General features: G+C 37.6%; 2 protein-coding genes across 3 annotated transcripts in view; both read right to left on the bottom strand.

The window, feature by feature from the left end:
* Positions 1 to 21,787, bottom strand: part of LOC128520658 (cathepsin K-like) — a 287,992-nt gene that overhangs the window by 17,580 nt on the left and 248,625 nt on the right. The gene's annotated exons all lie outside the window — the stretch shown is intronic.
* On the bottom strand, positions 18,630 to 20,324 carry LOC128520662 (protein CTLA-2-alpha-like). Of its 2 annotated transcripts, none has more exons than XM_053495003.1 (4): positions 20,198 to 20,303; positions 19,751 to 19,884; positions 19,231 to 19,353; positions 18,630 to 18,803 (listed from the first exon to the last, which is right to left on the bottom strand). In XM_053495003.1, exons 1-4 carry the CDS (start codon positions 20,280 to 20,282, stop codon positions 18,783 to 18,785), a joined length of 363 nt encoding a protein of 120 aa, XP_053350978.1. In that variant the 5' UTR covers positions 20,283 to 20,303; the 3' UTR covers positions 18,630 to 18,782. The 2 variants fall into 2 exon arrangements, with proteins under 2 accessions (XP_053350978.1, XP_053350979.1); XM_053495004.1 differs by having other exon boundaries at positions 18,633 to 18,803; positions 19,751 to 19,881; positions 20,198 to 20,324.

The raw sequence follows: 21,787 nt of genomic DNA, 5'->3' as shown, positions 1-21,787 counted from the left end.
TGGTAATAGCTGCAGTATGTGGTTTTGCATTGTCCTGCTGAAATGCACAAGGCTAAAATAGACCCTGAAATAGACGTCTTCTAAAATCTTCATGTACCTTACAGCCTTCCAAAACATGCAAACTGCACTTATGCACCCCCATACCATCAAAGATGCTGGCTTCTAAACACTGATAACCCACTAGAGAGTCTCCCTCCTCTTTAGCCTGGAGGACACGGCATCAATGATTACAACAAGAATGTCAAATTTGGACTCGTCTGACACTAGAACACTTAGTCAATAAGTCTAAAATAACAGTAGTCTATTTTAAACAAGCCTTGGCCCACAGAACACAACAATGCTTCTGGACCATGTTCCCATATGGCCTCCTTTTTGCGTAATAGAAGTTTAGTTGGCAGATGGCACGACTGATGGTGCAAACAGACAGTGGTTTCGGTAAGTATTCCTGGTCCCATTTAGTAATGTCAATGACACAATCATGCTGATGAGTGCAGTGTTGTCTAAAGCCCTGAGAACCATGGGCATGCAACAAAGCCATCATGTTCCAAACCTGATGCTAGCTGTTTTCCCAGCTGAATGTTTTCAAAATTTCTTGCTTTTTCAGCCCTTTGTTCTAGTTTCAACTTTTTTGAAATCAAATATGAAATTATCTCATTAAGTGGATAAAAGTGTAAAATTTCTCTGTTTAAACATTTCTTATGTTCTCTATGTTCTATTGTTAATAAAATATTGGCTCATGTGATTTGAAAGACGTTTTGTTTTCATTTTATTTAAAACTAAAACACGTCCCAACTTTTTTGGAATTTGTGTTGTATATAATATATATGTATACAAACACCAATCAGTCATAACAATAACCCAAAACATTGTGTGGGTTTCCCTTGTGCCCCTAGGGTTTGACTGAAGGGGGCATGACTTCATAAGACCTCTGGGGGTTTGCTGTGGTATCTGGCCCCGGGACATTAACAGCCAATCCTTTGGGTGCTATGGATTGTGGTGTGGGGTCTCTGTGGGTCACATTTGTTTGTCCGGTGCATTCCATGGACTCTCAATGAGATTGAAATCTAGGAAATTTGAAGGCAGGCTGCAGTGCAATGGATGTTCTGACACCTTCCTATTGTTTTTACTTTTTTTGTAATGTGTGCTACATTGACTTTTCTATGGGATCAAGACAGACAGGCTAGCCTTCGACCCCCACAGGCATAGATGAGCCTTGGGTGTCCATGATCCTGTCACCAGTTTTCTACATAGTATCAATGTTATAGTAATCAACGTTATTCAATTCAACTGGTGATGGTGTTGGTGTTTAATTATTTATCTGGTTAGTCAGCACCTTGAGGCAGCATGGCTTTGTCTTACACAGCATGTATAAATATATTTAAACACTGTCTTGTGATGTTTTTTTTAAACAGACATCCCGATGGCCATGCCTGTACCTGTCACATTGCCCAGTAAACAAGTGTTTTACATATTTAATGGGTAATTCCTCTTTTGTATATAACTTTATGCCATATGCATGTTAGTCACAAAAATACCAGTATTTCATAAATAGCCCTTATAAAAATAGCATGGTCTAAGACAGTGACACAGAAGCATATATACTCAGCAAAAAAAGAAACGTCCCTTTTTCAGGACTGTGTATTTCAACAATAATGTTGTAAAAATCCAAATAACTTTACAGATTTTCATTGTAAAGGGTTTAAACCATGTATTCCATGTATGTTCAATTAACCATAATCAATTAATTAACATGCACCTGTGGAATGGTCGTTAAGACCTTAACAGCTTACAGAAAGTAGAAATTTAAGGTCACAGTTCTAAAAATGCAGGACACTAAAGAGACTTGTCTGCCGACTGTAAAAAACACCCAAAGAAAGATACCCAGGGTGCCTGCTCATCTGCGTGAACGTGCATTAGGCATGCTGCAGGGAGGCATGAGACTGCTGATGTGGCTAGGGCAATAAATTGCCATGTCTGCACTGTGAGACGCCTAAGACGGCGCTACAGGGGGACAGGAAGGATAGCTGATCATCCTCGCAGTGGAAGACCACGTGTAACAACACAGGATCGGTACATCCGAATATCACACCTGCGTGACAGGTACAGGATGGCCACAACAACTGCCCGAGTCACACCAGGAACACACAATCCCTCCATCAGTGCTCAGACTGTCCGCAATAGGCAGTCCATGGAGAGAAGATGCACTGCAGTACTTCAAGCAGCTGGTGGCCACACCAGATACTGACTGGTACTTTTGATTTTGAGCCTCCCTTCATTCAGGGACACATTGTGAAACATTTTTAGTTTATGTCTTATGGTGTTGACTCTTTTCGTGTTCATACAAATATTTACACATTAAGTTTACTGAAAGTAAAAACAGTTGAAAGTCAGAGGATGTTTTTTGCTGAGTATATATGAAATAAATAAAATTTTCAAGTCTCTTTAGTGTCCTGCGTTTTTAGAACTGTGACCTTAAATGCCTACTTTCTGTAAGCTGTTAAGATCTTATCGACCATTCCACAGGTGCATGTTAATTAATTGATTATGGTTAATTGAGCATGCATGGAAAACATTGTTTAAACCCTTTACAATGAAGATCTGTAAAGTTATTTGGATTTTTACAACATTATTGTTGAAATACACAGTCCTGAAAAAGGGACGTTTCTTTTTTTGCTGAGTATATTTTGATTATGTTAATACACACAAATGATATATATAAATAAAAGTCTGTTATGTTTTTCAAATTAATACATATGTATAATTAATCATTTTGAGCATTAGGATAAACAATCTGTGCCAAGACGACTTTTCCCCCTCCCCAAAAGTACTTTGTTATTTTTAGTTATTCATATTATACTTCAGACAGTTAAACAGGGTCTCAGCAGCATCCAGATGTGAGAGTCAAATAAATATTATTAATATTCTTTCCTTAATTTTATTAAAAAGGATAGCTTTCTGTTATCACTTAAAAAACTTTATTTTTTTTAAAAGAAAGTTAGTATTTCTAACCGTGTCTTGCAATGTAAATATAACACAATGATAAATTGCTTTCATATGTTTCTCACACAAAATGTCACATCCGTCTGGTACGAAGCCTGCTGTGAAATCATGTGCCAAACATAGATAAAGAGGAACACTGGTCATATGCTTACTTACATTGTAGTTGCTAACCGTGACAAAGTCTAAAAAAGTGACACAGCATTGAATCAGCACTTCTGTGAATATAGCAGGACTTTAAAAGCATTGTACTGTAAATACACATTGGTTCACCAAACCTACTAAAACAATCACAAAAGTTGAACCCTAGACACATGAATTAATACAATGTACAGTAAAAACACTGTTAACAAAAAACAATGTTGCATCTTACTTTTCTTTTCACATAACCTGATTCACACAAGTGAAATGATAGGATGCATAAACACTCACTCATCTATTCATCTTCTATACTGCTTTATCCTTCATTCAGGGTCGCGGAGGCCTGGAGCCTATCCCAGGAGGCTTAGGGCACAAGGCAGGGTACATCCTGGACAGGGTGCCAATCCATCGCAGGGCACACACACATACACACACTCACACACCCATTCACACACTACGGGCAATTTGGGAATGCCAATTAGCCGAACCTTCATTAGACTGCGGGAGGAATCCGGAGTAGCCGGAGGAAACCCACCAAGCACGGGGAGAACATGCAAACTTCATGCACACAGAGACGGGAATCGAGTCTGGCCAGGAATTGAACCCGGACCCTGGAGGCGCAAGGCGACAGTAATCAACAATGTCAAGGATCTCATTTGAGTCAGAGATAGTTGTACTACTTAATCAAAGCATTTGATGCCATTTAATGTCTATGCCTGGCAAAATGCCATGGTTGGGCAATTGTACCCCCCAATCAACCCACAGTAAATCACAACTGAGCAGGACTGTGCTTTAAACTAACAACCTCCATAACAGTAGTCCAAAGCCCCAACCGCTAAGCCACCAATGCCAATCAGCAAGCCTTTGGCATATGGTACAGTATATTATGCATATAATTAATTCATATGACCCATTTTTTCAGTTTGCCACTCTTATAGAATCTACACTTACTGTGTAGCCTAACATAGTTTTACTTTGGTAAGTGAATAATTTAGCATTTCAGTCATTACAGTTTTGTAGCAAAGATAATGATCTAGATGTCTAACTGGTTTATCCTTCTGGACACTGGTTTAAGAACTACTCAGTATAGTAGACGTCCAGTTAGACTTAAACTGTGACATAATTAAATCAACAGTGCAGATTTTACTTTGTATTCTTGAAAAGCTTAAAACTTTCTAGAGTTTCTACAGCATTGTACATTAATATTTTTACATTGATAGACAGTATATTTTGCTGGAAAGTATAAAATATGCTGTGAACAGGAAATATTTAAGTCATCCTGAAAAAGGTGTAGAAGCATTAATGCCACATTTAATTAAAAAAGACAGCACTAACGTTTAGCAGTAAGCCTTGAGGACTATCCTTGTTTTTTAATTTTATATACATTTTGCTATAATTACAGTTTCTCAAAGACTTCCTTTTCACTGAGAGCTGTAAAGGGCAGGAAACATGTGTTTCCTGTTAGTTTGCATACCTTTCAGAATAGAAAATAGTGAGAGTGTACCTAACAGCCTTCGTTAAGATCACATTCACTATATACAGTATATATACTGTATATGTCCATCAAAGCTAGGCTTCAAATGTCCCTGACAGTCATGTGACAGTCATGTGACTGATCACATGACTGTCACAGGATATTTAAGGCCAAGCTTTGCAACCTGATTTTTAACCTCAGAAACTAAACTTAACTTTACTCCTTTGGTATAAATTATTCATATATGGTGGATTTACATAGACTATTAATATTATCTTGCTTTTTTTGTCATGCTTCATAGTAAAAATATTTGAATCATTATGCTAGTTTTCTTACTGAAAGCAGCCTATAAAGTATAATTCACCAGCTCTTTCTCTTGTTTTCAGTATGGTCCATTTCATTAACATTTAGAGAAGACCAATAGATTTATTTCTTGTTCTGGAGCTGAATAGCTTAACAGCTACTGGCACATGGGGTATTTGAGTATGTATTAGGTGTAAGACATCTAAAACCAATTGATTTTCAAAACAAAGAAGTGGAGCAGACTTTCTGATAAGAGAAATGTGGATAAAGATTGAAGAAAATTATAGCGTTTTTTCGTTGCGTCATTTTTAAGAATAGGCTGCCTCACATTAAGTTTCCCATAACTCGCATGAGGTTTTTCTCGTTCCTCATCTCTATGTGAGGGGGAACCGCATAGTTCCTGTTGTATGTTATGAATAATATGTAAAGTTTCCATGTGAGTATCAGGGATTAAAAAAAAAAAAAAATTCCGTGTGTGTATCAGCTGTGTTATGACTAGACCCTCGTGGCTTGCTAGCAACATTGATTTTATCTGAGCTGTCACTGTTTTAGGGAAGCAGACAAATAGTAAGTGAAATATAGACAAATAATAAGTGAAATAGACAAATAGCACATCAGTGTACCTCCCTGCTAGTTTGAGGGCTTTTACAGCCAACCCAAAATTGAAAAGAGGTTTAAAGGGTAGTGTAAGTTTTTATAATATAGTAAGACAATGTAATCTAAGAAGATACCTGTGCTCTGAGAACAGACTCCTCACTGTGCTTCCTTATGCCTTCTGTGGTAACACATTTTATATTCTGTATCCAGACGAGGATATATCCAAATGGCTCCTGTCTGCTAGAATCCTTTTGTTTAATCAGGAGAATGCAAATGTATCTCCTCTCACCTGTCTGTCTCCGGGTTCCTCTATGACTGACATGTTAATGACTGGTTCTTTTGATGTTCAGGACGTAGCATCGTTTAAATGTGCTCTCTTTGCTGAGAATAAACAGAGATCCTCAGACATCATGCCTGCGTGTGTGTATGTGTGTGTTTGTCTCTCCCAGTCGATCGGGCCCGGACCGGTAAGTGTATCAAGGTGCGGCGGTCACAACAAGAAATAACTCTTCTTCTCTTAGCTTAAAACTTAGCTCGAACACACTACTTCTTTATTTAAAACCTAACAAGTAGTAAGGGTAATATGAAATAAATATTTATGAAAACATTAAGCAATACAAAAATAAGTTGCTATAGATTTAACTTCATGGGTATGCAAAGTACAATAGTTTTCATTCTCATTCACATTACCATCCCATAAGAACATTTACCCATCATATTATACCCCTAAGTACAAATAGGTCAGGGTCTTAGAATACCTTTAAGGTAAAACCATATTATAAATTAGTTAGTACTACACAGGGGCGGCGTAGTGGTTAACTCTGTTGTCTTGCACCTCCAGGGTCTAGGTTTGATCCTGGCCAGGCTCGATTCCCATCTCTGTGTGCATAGAGTTTGCATGCTCTCCCCGTGCTTGGTGAGTTTCCTCCGGGTATTCCGGTTTCCTCTCACTGGCCAAAGACATGCAGGTTAGGCTAATTGGCATTCTCAAATTCCCCATAGTGAATGAATGTGTGAGTGAGTGTGTGTGTGTGCCCTGCGATGGATTGGCACCCTGTCCAGGGTGTATCCCACCCCGTGCCCTAAGTCTCCTGGGATAGGCTCCAGGTCCCTGCGACCCCGAATACAGGATAAAGCAGTATAGACGATGAGTGAGTGAGTAAATGAGTAGTACTACATACAGGATACGGGAAGGGATAAAAATCTCACACCATAGATAAAGGTCATATGTTTCATAAATAACTAGATTTGGTTCAATATTTGGTTCAAAGGTTTATGTTTCATTAAGAACTAGATTTGATTTGTTTTGTAAAGAACATTGGATTTCTGTTTTCCTCAAGAAACCCAGGTTCTTGCAAGACCCATTCTAATGGAATTAATGACTTTAAAGTACACTGCCTGGCCCAAAAAAGGCACCTTTTCAGTAGGATCAGATTATTGGGCTGTGTCAAGCAAAGAAAACAACTAAGGAGATTTGAAGGTCCTGGAACTGTTTACATAAATAGAGTTTTCTTCCCTGAATGCATAGCCACATTCCTGCACTCAAATTCTGGGAGCATGAGGAGTCATTTTCACACATAAACAGGCCACTGCCTACCTTATGCCGATTCAGGTCTTGCAGTTAACCCTTCTATTCTTCTTGGGTTAATTCGACCCTGTTTAATGTAAAAATAAATAATTTACATACTGTTTTTGCTGTATAACTTTTCTTAATTTAATAGGGCCAATTGGGTAAACATAAAAGTAACATTATTATGTTTTTAATCTCCTATATGCATTATGATATTGCTCTCACAATAATTTTTTATTTTACGATCTTCCAAAGACATTCCTCTCTTTTAGGGTCCCAATCTACTGCACCTAACCATATTTGTAGCTGGGAGGAGTACACAAGTCAATATACAGTGGTGTATTTTTTGCATGTTTGTCACACTTTAATATTTCAGATCATCAAATAAATTTAAATTTTAGTTAGACATAACACAAAAAACACATCATGCAGTTTTTCAATGAAGGTTTTTATTATTAAGGAAAAAAAAAAAACATCCTGTCCTGTTTGAAAAGGTGTTTGCTCCCTAAACCTAATAACTGGTTGGGCTACCCTTAGCAGCAACAACTGCAATCAAGTGTTTTCAATAACTTGCAATGAGTCTGTTACTGTGGAGGAATTTTAGCCCACGCATCTTTGCAGAATTGTTGTAATTCAGCCTCATTGGAGGGTTTTCGAGCATGAACTGCCTTTTTTAAGGTAATGTCACAGCATCTCAATTGGATTCAGGTCAGGACTTTGACTAGGCCACTCCAAAGTTTTCATTTTGTTTTTTTCTTCAGTCATTCAGAAGTGGACTTGCTAGTATGCTTTGGATCATTGTCCTGCAGAACCCAAGATTGCTTCATCTTGAGGTCACAAACAGATGGCCACACATTCTCTGGATATTTGAGTACACAGCAAAATTCATGGTTCCAGTTATTACAGCAAGTCTTCCAGGTGCTGAAGCAGCCCCAGACCATCACACTACCACCACCACATTTAACTGTTGGTATGATGTTCTTTTTCTGAAGTATGGTGTTACATTTATGCCACACATAATGTGACACACACTTTTCAGAAGGTTCAATATTTGTCTTGTCAGTCCACAGAGTATTTACCAAAAAGTCTTGGGGGTAATCAAGATGTTTTCTGCCAAAACTGAAACGAGCCTTTATGTACTTTTTGTTCAGCAGTGAATTTCGTCTTGGAACTCTGCCAGGCAAACCATTGTTTGACCAGTCTCTTTCTTAATTGAGCCAAGTGAGGTATCCAGTTCTCTAGGTCTCTCTATTAGTCTCTCTAGGAGGAGTTGTCTCTGTCCTCTTGGGGTGATTTTGGTCGGCCGGCCACTCCTGGGAAGGTTCTCCACTGTTTTATGTTTTTGCTGTTTGTAGATAATGGCTCTCACTGTGGTTTGCTGCAGTCCCAAAGCTTTAGAAATGGCTTTATAACCTTTTCCAGACTGATAGATCTCAATTATTTTCTTTCTCATTTGTTTTTGAATTTCTTTGAATCTCATCATGATGTCTATCTTTTATTTTTATTATTTTTTTTTTTTTGGAAGCTCACAGATGCGGTGCCGTGATTAATGTGGGAGCACAAAGTACCTCTCATCCCTACCCTCTGAGAGAGCCTGGCCAATCAGCTCTCTCTTGACCTCCGGCTGTGAGAGGTAACAGCATCACTTGGGGATCCAACCAGCGATCTCCGGATGATAGGGCGAACACTTTACCACTGCGCCACTCTGAGGCATGATGTCTATCTTTTGAGGATCTTGAGAACTAATATTTAAATTTGTTTGATAATCTGAAACATTAAAGTGTGACAAACATGCAAAAAAAAAAAAAAAAGAATTCAGTAAGAGGGCACTTTTTTTTATACCACTGTAAGTCATAAAGCAAAAGCAACAGCAAGCATTTGGAACACTGACACTAGAATTGCAATATTTTCAGCCATCATGTCTCTCTTGTGTGATATGCTTTAAATGTGAAAGAAAAAGACTGATATTACAAACTCACGCCAATACAGAATGTATAGGACAAGGGGATTCAGCAATTATAAATAGTAATTTATACTATGGCTAAATGTCTGCATTTCATGGGCACTGCCCCTTCAGACAATGCCCAATGTTGCTATAGTATGTACTGGAGTATACTATAATAAACCTTAGTAAATACCATACTATACCATGGTATTACTGTGGTAGGCACCATAGGAATTTGTAGCATACCAGGTTAGGTATTGTGACCCTTCTGTGGGTGCCAAGATAGTACTATGGTACAGTATGCACCACTGTTTGTACATACTGGAGCATTTTCCTCTGGGATTAATAAAGTTTCTTTTGAATCTAGTGTATACTACTGGAATGGTCTAGTATATTCAGAACCATATAATATGTTGACCTTTGGTATACATTATGGTAAATAAACATGCATAAAATATTATGACAGTATTCTGTTATGTGTTTCATAGTGCCATACTATGGTATTTGGTAGAACCATGTACAGCAATAGGCATAAACAATATCAGCAAATTTATACCATAGTAGTGTCAGAACTTGCCTCTGAGCGTCTTGCCACAAAGAAAATGGAGGCCACATCTTTAATATTTGCCTTTACTGGCAGATCCCCTGTTGTCACCAATAGCCACAGGAAAGGAAAAAAGTCCTGCTGATGATGAGCATGCACAAATATGGTGTTCTGAGAACCAGAGAAGACAGAAAACCACAAAAGATATTGGACTATTTAAGTGTTTGTTTTTCCTGAGGTCGAATTAGCATTGCACATAATGCATGTCACTATTCTTTATGATAGAAATAGTTTTTCTTACCAAATTTTATAAATAACAAAAAGTGTATTAGTGTTAATTGTGTAAGTGAGGGTCAAAGGTAGTCATCAAAGAAACAAAATAAATGAACATAAAATTTGTTAGTAATTCTGATTATGATCATTTTCTGGAGGTTGATATTTCTGTATATTGCTGGTCATTGTCACACTGTACAAGAGAAATGCAGTTAAAAACCTGGCCATTAACATGTTTTATTCACTTTAAAATGATTAAACATTTTTTAATCTGTGCTGTCATTCAAGATTCATAGTGCTGTACAAAGATTAATTTTACTTTTGTGCAACATTGCAAACCTTGATAAAATCCAAAAGCTGAAAACCTCATCTGAAAACCTTGTCATACAGTATAAGCCTTTTAAATTGGACTTTTAAAACATTTTTGTATCATTTACCATATACTTTAAATACACTTCACTTAGCCACAGTCACTTTACTTACTTTAGTTACTTAACTACATGCAGACATTGCAGATATTGTGTGTGTGTGTGTGTGTGTGTGTGTGTACTCTACATATGTATGTACATACTGCCTCCTGGAGGCCATATCGAATACAATTATTGTATACAGTAAACTGTCTGAATCTCTTGTAGAGACTGAGAATAATGGTTCATCAGCCTGCATTTAGTGAACTATACCTATAATGTGAGCTTAAATAGCTGACTGGTCTACCAGTAATGTGCAGTGAGGGGTTCATTGAGGCAAAAGCAAGGACATTTAAAGCAAGGTTTTTTAAGACTTGGGGGGGAAAATCCAAATGTAAATTCAAATCAGCTAACTTTGAACACATAACCGGTGTCACAGTCCTCACCTGCTACCTGATATACTTGTGCTCGTGTAATTCCTGGTGTGTTTGCACAGATGGATCCCAGCAGCCACTCATCTGATCACAGGGCTTGTTTTGGTCAGTCACAAATTCGTTTTGGATTTAAGAGCTTCAGTTATATTATTTATATCTATATAAAGGAGAATCTGATAAAAGGTGGCATTAAACAACTTAACATACATATCACACATTTATAAGGCCCTTCTTTGTATATTGAAACTTTGTATATGTGAGATAAGTAATCTGCCAATACAAACATTTATCTTGTAATTTAATCAACATATAAACATTATATGATCAAAACAACATAAAAAAATTTAACTTTGTTGGCAGCAATTAGCCCCTCTTGGATTAGCTGTCTCCTCTACATTTTATTAGCCTGAGATTTTTGCTTGTAATTTTGAAAAGCAGAATTCCTGATTCCCGCTTTACGTAGGTCTCTGTGCTTGGAATTTGCATGTTCTCCCTGTGCTTGGTGGGTTTCCTCCAGGTGCTTTGTTTTTTTCCCACAGTCCAAATACATCCAAATAGTTAACTGACATTCCTAAATTGCCCATAGTGTTTGAATGAGCATGTAAGTGTGGGTATGTACAGTATGTGTGCCCTGCGATAGATTTGCACCCTGTCCAGGGTGCACCTCGTCTCTGGCCCTAAGGCTCCTGGGGTAGGGTCAAGGCCTACTGCAACCCTGTGCACTGGATAAAGCCAAGTAAAGGGAGAGAAAGATTTTCCACCTGCACATATGGCTTCTTTTACACCTCTCTCGAACCATCTATCCTCTTTGTCCAAAATTTGTACATTTACATCCTCAAATGTGTGTCCTTTGTCCTTCAGGTAAAGATATACCACTGATTCCAGCCCTGAGATGTTGCTCCTTCCGTGTTGATACATTCTTTTATGAAGAGGTTGTTTTGTCTCCCCAATGTAGAGCTCTAAACACTCTTCACTGCATTGAAAGGCATGTATTATATCACCTACAAAGGTGACTTCTATAGACAGAGAAATGGCTGTGCCATGGGTCATCCATTGTGGCTGATATATACATGGAGGTAGTGGAGAACATATCAGTCAACTCCTTTTCGGGTATTGCTCCAACCTTTAGGTTCAGAAATGTAGATGACACCTGGGTAATGAATTAAGAGCCAGGAAGTACAGAACGTATTAACTCTATTGATACACATATTATGTTAACCAGAGAAGACACCAAGGACAAACAGGTTAGCCTTCCTAGACTGTGCAGTTCTCATAGGGAAACTAAAAACTGAAGCCTACAGAAAAGCCACACACACACAGATCAATACTGCGGTTTGACTTTCACCACCCATTGCAACACAAATTAAGTGTCATCAGGACACTGCACCACAGGGAAGAGAACATCCCTACCTCCAATGAAGTTAAACAGAAAGAACACAAGCATCTGAAGGCAGCGCTCAAGACATGGATATCCTAAAGTTGTCATTCGAAAAAATAGCTTCCAGGTCCAAAAGAACGATGACAGAGAGCTGAGACCCAGACACACTGGAAAAATCTTATTATCCCGTATGTGGCTAAAGTGGCAAAAAAGCTAAAAAGGATTACAAGAAAGTACAACATACCAGTTCACTTTAAACCAACCACAGTGAATTTCCACCTCAAGGAACCTCTTCATAAAAGGATGTATCGACACAGAAGGAGCAATATCTCACAGCTAGAATCAACAATATACCTTCACCCTAAGGACAAAGGACACGCATTTAAGGGCAAAAATTAAAAAAATTTAGACAGAGAGGATAGATGGTTTAAGATATGGGTGAAAGAAGCCATCTACAATATGTGCAGGTGGAAAACCTTGTCGACAGAGGTGGAGGTCTTTGACACAACCTGTCTCCTATTTTTCATGCTGCCCTTTCATCTATCTCAAGGAAGATTAAGACCTCTTCACACGTCCAACAAGAAAGCCGCACTTTGGAGCAAAACTCCCCATGCTCCTTCTGATCATTAGACCTTAGGAACTCTCTCAAACCTCCTTGTGTGTTCCTAACAGCTTCCTCCCCTCTACTCTCTAACAACCCTCCCTCCTATTTTCACCTTCTTCATTGTTCACGCAGCAAGCCGTTTCGGATAGGTGAGGACCCTTTAGCGTTGGAGGACTTAAAAACAAGGCACTTTCCAACTTACCTTAAGGATAAGTAATTAAATGTTTTTACTAAACTAAGAAGAAGTCCAGTTGACATAACTCAACTACCAGACAGCCTCACCTGGATCTTCACAATTATGGAAATAATATATTTGTGCATTATTTTTTTTTTTAACTAAAACATACATGGCAGCTCTTTTAAATAATTATAAAGCTTTATCTCTTTTTGTGTTTTTATTTGTGGTTACATTCCTGGATATGACAGAAGATATTTTTAACATGCCAGGAATTTAGCAAAATTCCCATCCTGTAGTGAGATGATTCCTACAAGGAAACAAAATAATCTGTTTTTTTTTTTTTTTTTTTGTGGCAGTTTACTTACAACAATAGTAAATAGAATAACTAAGGTTATGCAAGTTTAATGACAGGGGAATAATTGTTACGTATTTATCAGTGTTTATCAGTGTTGTTTATTTTCTTTGTTATTATATAGTGTATATCTATCATGTGACTTAACAAACATTCAACAAACTGTTGAATATCATTGTTTGAGCTACATAAATATAAGCAGTTATTTAGATACTTTTAAAATAAACAACAATAGAGAGAGATTATGATAAAAGATTGTTTTGCTAACAAAACAATGAATTAAAAGTACAGTTCTAAAATGCAGTGTGTGTATGTGTGTACCCTGTGGTGGATTGGCACCCTGTACAAGGTCTACCCTGGCTTCAAGTCTCCTGCTACAGGCCCCTCGCAACCCTTAACACAGGATTAAGCGGTTTCTGATTGTATATTTTTACAGATTGGTAGTGGCTCTATAGTGACTTTAAAGATCATGGGGTGAAGAGGTCTAATGTTTCCAAGATCAGGAGTTAAGGAGGCTTCTTTTTTTTGCAAGCACCATGAAAATTATGGACATATTACCTTAACTACAAACAAATTAACTGTGGTGGGTGAGTTAAGACTGTTGAAAACAAAAAAGCATATTGCCAGTAAACATTGGCATTTATGAGATACTTGATGGTTTTGCATAAAATTAGTTTCCATATCTATACGTCGACATCTTTCCCATTTTTTCTTGTACAACATGGCGTACTGTACAATTCAGAAACTGAGCCGCTCAAATAGCTATATAATAGAAATATTGTATCATTTTACGCGAGGAAAGAGAGCAGGTTGAAGGTGTACAGTGCATCTTAAAAAGTGCATCTTTCATTTTTATGAAAAAGTAAATTTTAATTTTAAAAATGAAACTCTTATGTATTTTAGATTAATTTCATGTAAAGTGAATATTTTAAAGATTTATTTATTTTGATTTTCTAAATAAATTCCTAAAGAAAAATTTACTTTTTTATGATATTCACATTTTTTAAGATGCACTGTTAATAATAAATGCACAGGAACAGCATAATAGCCGCATGAGGTTACACCCCTCCAACATATTTTGAATCGACCACTAGAGGTCGCTGTTTGTCCTTTGTTGTTTTTGTTGGCTGACTCAGTTTCCCAGAAGGCACCTCGGTCAGGTGATGCGAGTGCACATCTGAGCCGAAGTAGCCATTAGTCAATCTATAAATAGCTGTTTAGTCTGGGAAACTGGGTCGAAAACAAGCAATAATAATATCTATCCTTAAACCAGGGAAAGACCCATCAGATCCTTCTAGTTACAGACCAATTGCCCTGACTTCACATTTATGCAAAATCATGGAACGGATAATTACAGAAAGAATTACGTACTTCCTGGAAAGCAGATATCTTATATCTCCATATCAGAGTGGGTTTCGTAAAGGTCGAAATACTATGGATTCTGTATTATGTCTTGAGTCAGATATAAGGAAAGCACAGACCAACAAAGAAGTAGTAATTGCAGTCTTCTTTGATGTGGAGAAGGCATATGATATTGTGGCGTGGGCGGGGCGGCGGCTGACGACCAGCATGCCTTGCGGGGATGTCGGTGTGTTCACCATGATGGGGAAAGGTGTTTGGGTTAGTGACTTGGGCCCTGTTTGTGTGAGGGGTGTGTGACGTGTGAAATGTGCTCCAGTTCAAGCTAGTGCTGAATTGGATGTAGGCTCCTGAGTGAAGGTGCTGCTCATGCCTTACATGCTGTGTGCTTGATAAAGTACTCCCAGCCATTGCATTGGATAGCAAACAAGCTCACGCGTCTCTCCAGCATTCTTCCCAGCGTAAAAACGCTACAATATGCTCTGGAAGGAAGGAATATTGATAAAATTAAAATCTTTGGGAATTAATGGTAGAACATATAATTGGGTTCTGAATTTTTTATTTAATAGGAAAATACAAGTGAGGGTAGGTGAAAAATACTCCAGAGTATATACTGCATAGAATGGTACCCCACAAGGTACTGTAGTGTGTGTAGTCCATTATTATTCAATATAATGATTAATGATATATTCACTCAGGTCGAACAAAACATAGGAAAATCTTTATACGCTGATGATGGGGCTTTGTGGATTAGAGGTCGGAATATACCATATGTCAATAAGAAAATGCAAGCCGCAATTGATGAAGTGGAAAAGTGGACTAATAAATGGGGATTTAAATTATCTATTGCAAAAACACAGGTTATATGTTTCTCTAGGCGACACAAAATTTCACCTTTTTCCTTATATCTATATAGACAACAACTGGAGCAAGTAAAAGTTGTTAGGTTCCTTGGGGTTTGGTTTGATGAAAAATTGACATGGAAAGTGGTTCTGAACAAAATTAAGGACAAGTGTAAAAAAGTCATCAATATGCTTCGGTGCCTATCAGGGCAAGAATGGGGTGCAAGTAGGACATCTCTACAAAGCATATATTGGGCACTTATGAGATCTGTTCTTGACTATGGGTGTATAGCTTACATGTCGGCAGCAGAATCAAACCTCAGGGAATTAGACGTATTGCAAGCTCAGGCCCTGAGAATATGCAGTGGGGCATTTAAAACATCCCTGGTATCATCAATGCAAGTGGAAATGGAAGAAATGCCATTAAGAATCAGAAGGATAAAATTAATGATGGCATATTGGGTCAGTCTCCAAGGACAAAATTAAAAACATCCTGTCAAAAGTATATTAAAAGAGTGCTGGGAACACAATAAAACAAAATACACAAGTTTTGGGTGGATAGGTGATGCGAAAGCAAGAAACGTAGGACTACATCAATTGCAGTATAGTGATACAGTCCCACTCTCTCCCATTCCTCCCTGGTTATTTCCTTTGCCAGCAGTAGATCTTTAAATACAGCAGAAGTGACAATCCTAATAACATTCCAAAATGGTATATAGTGCAGAAGTATTTTGAGGAGCATTTCCCACAGTCTCTGGTTGTATTTACAGATGGATCCAAAGATCCTGAAACAGGATGTGCAGGCGCAGCAGTGTATGTACCAATGTGTGAGGGCTATGTTAAGAAAAGAGTAACCAACCATCTCTCAGTATACAGTACACTACAGAGTTACTGGCAATACTACTGGCCCTAAATTGGATAGAAGAAATGGAAATACATAATAGTGTCATTGCATCTGACAGTTTTTCAGCACTTGAAAGTATAAAATCTGGTAGGTCATCAGCCAGGATGGATATTGTCTATAATATATTTTGCAAAATGTACGATCTGAAAGTTAAGGGTATATCTACACAATTCATTTGGGTTCCTGCTCATACTGGAGTGGAGGGAAATGAGAAGGTGGATATTCTGGCTAAACAATCCCTAAGAATAAAGGAAATAGATCTGTGTATTCCGTTAAGTAAAGCCAAAGCGAAAGTATACATCAGGAAATATACACAATCCATTTGGCAGACATATTGGGATGACCATGAAACAGGCAGACACTTACACAATATACAAAAATCAGTAGATGCCAGGAGAATAGGGAGTAGGAATTGAAGGGAAGAAAATATTATTACACGCCTTAGAATTGGACACACTGGACTTAACAGCACATTATATAGAATTGGCAAGCACCCGACTGGGGAATGTAGACACTGTTATCAACAAGAAACAGTTGAACATGTTCTACTCCAATGTACCAAATATAACAAAGAGAGATATCGTCTCTTTCAGTCAATGAAAAAGGCGAATCAGCAGGACTTTTCTTTACCTGGTTTATTGGGGGAAACAGCTAATAAGATATATGATGATATTATCAAGTTTATACAAGAATGTGAATTAAGTAAAATAATATAGAATATACATAATACATTTCTATACCCATCATATAAATAAATGCATACATCCTGATCCACACTCCAGTCCAGTTGGTGGCGGTAATGCACCATAAAGCTGGTTTGCCAACCGCCATAAAACACCAGAAGAAGAAGAAGAAGCAGAAACTGGGTCGAGCATTATTAGTTACACTGCTGTCATTTATTTGGGCATTTTGATTTAAGTTGTGTTGACTTGGCCTCTCAGGTTGGCAACGTTTTCTGTAAATGTTCTGTGTGTATCTAAGTTTGTGGAGCTGACTCAGTCATGTCAAGTGTGGTGGTGTTAATGTGCATGTCAGTATTGTGGTTGTTGTTGTCCCCCTGTTTTCTTGTGTGTTTAGCTAGAGTTAGGTAAGTAGCTAGGTGTGTGTTTGGCTAGGAGCGTGTTTAGCTAAAATATATATTGAGCTAACTGTCATGTTTGTAGCTATAGCCCCTTTGTGTCTCTAGCCTTTCCGTGCCTCTAGTCTCCCTGTGTCTCTAATTTCTGTGTTTCCTGCCTCCCTAGTTTCCCAGTGAGCCTACCCTTTGAGTGTCCCCTAGCCTAGCCACTGGGCATCCCTTGTCTCTGTGTCGCTGTGTCCTGAGTCCTTAGTGTGTGATTAGCTATTAGGTAAGTGTAGCTTAGTGCATACCGGGCTAAAGACATGCTTAGCTAGATGTATGTGTAGCTGACTGCCATGGTTAAGTGCTCTTAACCATGTTAAGCTAATAGCCATGTCTAGCTGATTGCCATGTCTTTAGCCCTAGTCCTGTCTCTTGTCTCTCGTTGTCTCCCGTCTCGTCATGTTTCGTCCTGTTTCAGCTCCACGTGTAGTTTGTGTGTCCTGTCACGTGTTTCGTCCTTCCGCCTGTGTTTCGCCACAGGGCGTCTGCTAGGAGTCCTTCAGCCTGTGTTTTGTCACAGGGCGTTTGCTAGGCATCCTTCAGCCTGTGTTTCGCAACAAACAGAGCTTAAACATAGTGTAACAGGTATTAGAACCTGTTGGTGTCCCTTAGTCTGTGTCCTGCCAGAGAGCCCATGGTATTAAGTATTGCTTGAGTTTGTTTGTTCCTCTGTTTTTGTGTCTTCATTTATACTTCTGTAACTACCATTATTAAAAAAACTCTTTTTGTTACACAACACCTCTGCCTTTATGCCTGCTCTATCCGCCCACGGTGATCAACATCCGCCATTACACCCCGATCATGACAGAATCACATTAAGTTACAGAAACATTTGGTTTCCAAGCTTCTGCAGGGATCTTGTCTATGTTACAAGATGTACAGTCTTGCAACTGTAATACTGAACAGTTGAGTAATGTTTTTTATCTTATTATTTAAATAGTATTTGACGATAATCTGCTGTAAATATATATCATTTGCTTGCTTAATGATGGATGACACCTGTTTACATAGGATTTTGTGATTTAAAAAAAAACTAAGGTAATTGTAAATTTAAGTAATTTATCTTTGTTTTAAATCTTTGTTATATGCTATAAATAGACAGAAAAAAATTATTTAAAAAACAGTTTACTCTAATTTAAAATATGACTACCATTCAATTTGCAAATCCAAGTTTATTTTGCAGTTAAGAGATTTTTTTTTTTTTTTTTTTTTTTTTTTGCAAAAGTGTACTATTCAGACTTTTACTAAAAATTTCAGAAAAAAAAAATGTTGTAAAATAACATCAGACTTTGGGAAAGATGAGTAGGGATTCATGGGATCACTGTCCGAATCATAAGATCCTGGAGACCCAGCAACTTCAACAAATTTCGCCTGGTCTCTAAAAAAGAGAAGTAGAAGTGCAGATTACAAACTATGTTGCAGTTACACTTACAGTTAATCTCAAACTTATTTTTCAGTAACCTCTTCCATTCTCTTTTTTTTTTTTTTGTAGAAAAAATTGTATTGTCCCTCACAGGTGATATTGACAGCTGGGTTTTGGCAGCCGCTCTGGTAACATTGCATACAATACTGTTCTTTAAAACGTTATATAATTTAAGAAGTCATTAACTTCCAAAAAAACTATATACGGCGCAGACCAGCATTATTTTTCAGATCTAGAGAATTTATTTTGGGATTCTAATAAACTAAAAATTAAAAAAATAAAAGTATTCCTGAAAAAATTCTCAAGACTCTAAAATTTCCCAGGATCAATGACTTTCCTCATGCCTGTTAGAGTAAAGTAAAAAAGTAAAAGTAATTTTTACCATGTCTGCAAATTGGTTTAAGCCCACAGTAAAGGTGTGTAGGCCCTGTTCATACTCTCGATTATGGCGCTCAATATATCTCAAGGTCTTCTCCCAGATGCCCCTACGAAAAGCCTCCTCAGCCTGCCATGTGCATACACACAAACGGATTAGCTTTGTACATGATTAGCATGACTGGCTATATTTGATACAATGAGTTTATAAAACTCCAATACATAACAATGGAAATAATTATTTTCAGATCAGTGGGTACCTGGAATCACAGGCATGGGTAATATGACTGCAAAAAATAAACCCAATTTATTTATTTAAAAGTAAATAAATGGTTAGACCTTCGTTTTTTATCTAAAGATTAAATAGGGTCTATAAATAACAAATACACTATGGTCATTAAAATAATTTGCTATGAAAACAGAACCTTTCAAACTGACAACAATTTGCTGAAGAGACAATTATTTCTACATGAGAAGAATATTCAGATCTATAAGCATTTGCCTATATTCTAACTAGAGCACATTACCGGGCTTTTGTATTCCTTGCCAAAAGTATGTTTCCACTTTTTCCATGATGCATCCAGTGAGGAATCCAGAGGACGGCTTACTGCAGAGGCCAGCAGCAGGACCAACACTAACCAAGACTTAAGCATACTGCCTGCTTGAAACAAGTAAACAGTCACAAGATTGGTGAGTCACAGTCAAGTACTTCAGCTACTTACCGACATTAACATATCCATCTATTCCTGTAAAATATAATTTAACACAGGCAAAAACATTTCTCACATTTCATCATTATGATATATTCATCGTTCTTTGATCTACAGAGAAAAACATCATCTTTATATGTACTTCTACCATAAAATGAAGTGAATGTCTTGATTTAGAAAGGACTAAAACTGCTGAAGCACAGAACCTTTAAAACATTATAATGGCAAAGCTAAGTAAAATGTATTTAGATTTACTAGTAATACCTTGAAGTGAGCTCAGGAGAAGTTTTAAAGTCGCTTTTGTAGCATGCAAGGTTTTGTACGTGGTCTGAAATTGTTTAACACACATCTGCTTTATGTACTAGCTTTTTGAGGAAGTACCTCCTTTTACAAAAAAGCAGGAAATATTTCGAGGCATTAAATTATCAAGAATTCAACCCACTTTAATGATGTCAACTGTCGAGTTACAGCAATCTACATGATCAGAAAACTCATTGTAAGATAATTACTACAGTGATTAATATGGTTCAGCCAGCAAGAAGTTTTTTTTAACCCAGCTGATGCTGTAAGTTTCTTCAAATTATTAAAAAAAAAATAAAAATTGTAAAAAACAAAACAAACAAACACACAAAAAACTGTAGAATTTATGTTTATTAATAAAAAATCTAAGCATTTCCACATGCACAATGCAAAGAGGGATTGGGACTAAACAGCTGTGTCGCCTTAAGAAAACCACTTATCAGTGAGGGTAGTCAGAAAAAAACAGCTTCAAACCGCTAGTAAGCATAAGGAATGGATTGTGGTGCACTGGAAAAAGATTGTGTGGTTTAATGAGTCCAGATTTACCCTGTTCCAGGAAGATGGGATGTAATGAAGTGATGCACCCATCATGCCTAGTGCCCAGCATACAAGCTACAGTATGTGGGCAGTTTTATGATCTCAGGTTGCTTCAGTTAATCAGGCCTATGTTCAGCAAAGTTATGTGGGAAGACATCTGCTGGGAAACCCTGGCCTTAATGCAGCCTAAAGGCCTGGGTCCTGAACTTAATGCGGATGATTCTCTGACACTTTTCATCTAGCTAACATTGTTGCAGACCAAGTATACTCCTAAATAGACATGATATTCCTTTAATGGCAGTGGCTTTTTTCAACAGGATAATATGCCCTGTTATACTGCACAAATAGTTCAGGAAAGTTTACCCTTGATGTGTGTATGTGTTTCGTAGTGTTATCCCGTGCATGCGTGTCTAATACATCAGGACTAGGGTTTAAAGAGTTTTACGTATGTATTCACAAGAAACTTTGACTTGAAACTTGACTTGAAAGACTTGAAACTTTTATATATTATTTTCTCAATGTACAGTAGTGGCCAAAAATCTTTGAGAATTACGTAAATATTGGAAATTGGAAAAGTTGCTGCCTAAGTTTTTGTAATAGCAATTTGCATATACTCCAGAATGTTATGAAGAGAGATCAGATGAATTGCATAGTCCTTCTTTGCCATGAAAATTAACTTAATCCCAAAAAAACCTTACCACTGCATTCCATTGCTGTCATTAAAGGACCTGCTGAGATAATTTCAGTAATCGTCTTGTTAACTTAGGTGAAAATATTGACGAGCACAAGGCTGGAGATTATTATGTCAGGCTGATTGGGTTAGAATGGCAGACTTGACATGTTAAAAGGAAGGTGATGCTTGAAATCATTGTTCTTCTATTGTTAACCATGGTGACTTGCAAGAAAACGCGTGCAGCCATCATTGCGTTGCATAAAAATGGCTTCACAGGCAAGGATAATGGGGCTACTAAGATTGCACCTAAATCAACAATTTATAGGATCATCACGAACTTTGAG

This window comes from Clarias gariepinus, chromosome 4, assembly GCF_024256425.1.
Source record: "Clarias gariepinus isolate MV-2021 ecotype Netherlands chromosome 4, CGAR_prim_01v2, whole genome shotgun sequence".
Classification (NCBI taxonomy): Eukaryota; Metazoa; Chordata; class Actinopteri; order Siluriformes; family Clariidae; genus Clarias; species Clarias gariepinus.
Note: the sequence above shows the minus strand (reverse complement) of the source record. Positions and strands in the feature narration are given on the sequence as shown.

Excerpts from the sequence above, each read along its gene's own strand:
- LOC128520662 (XM_053495003.1), bottom strand. The coding sequence starts at position 20,282 with ATGTGTGTTAAACAATTTCAGACCACGTACAAAACCTTGCATGCTACA. Across the intron at positions 19,885-20,197 it reads TCTCCTGAGCTCACTTCAAG|CAGGCAGTATGCTTAAGTCT; the intron begins GTATTACTAGTA and ends ACTTGTTTCAAG. Across the intron at positions 18,804-19,230 it reads TAAACCAATTTGCAGACATG|AGACCAGGCGAAATTTGTTG; the intron begins GTAAAAATTACT and ends TCTCTTTTTTAG.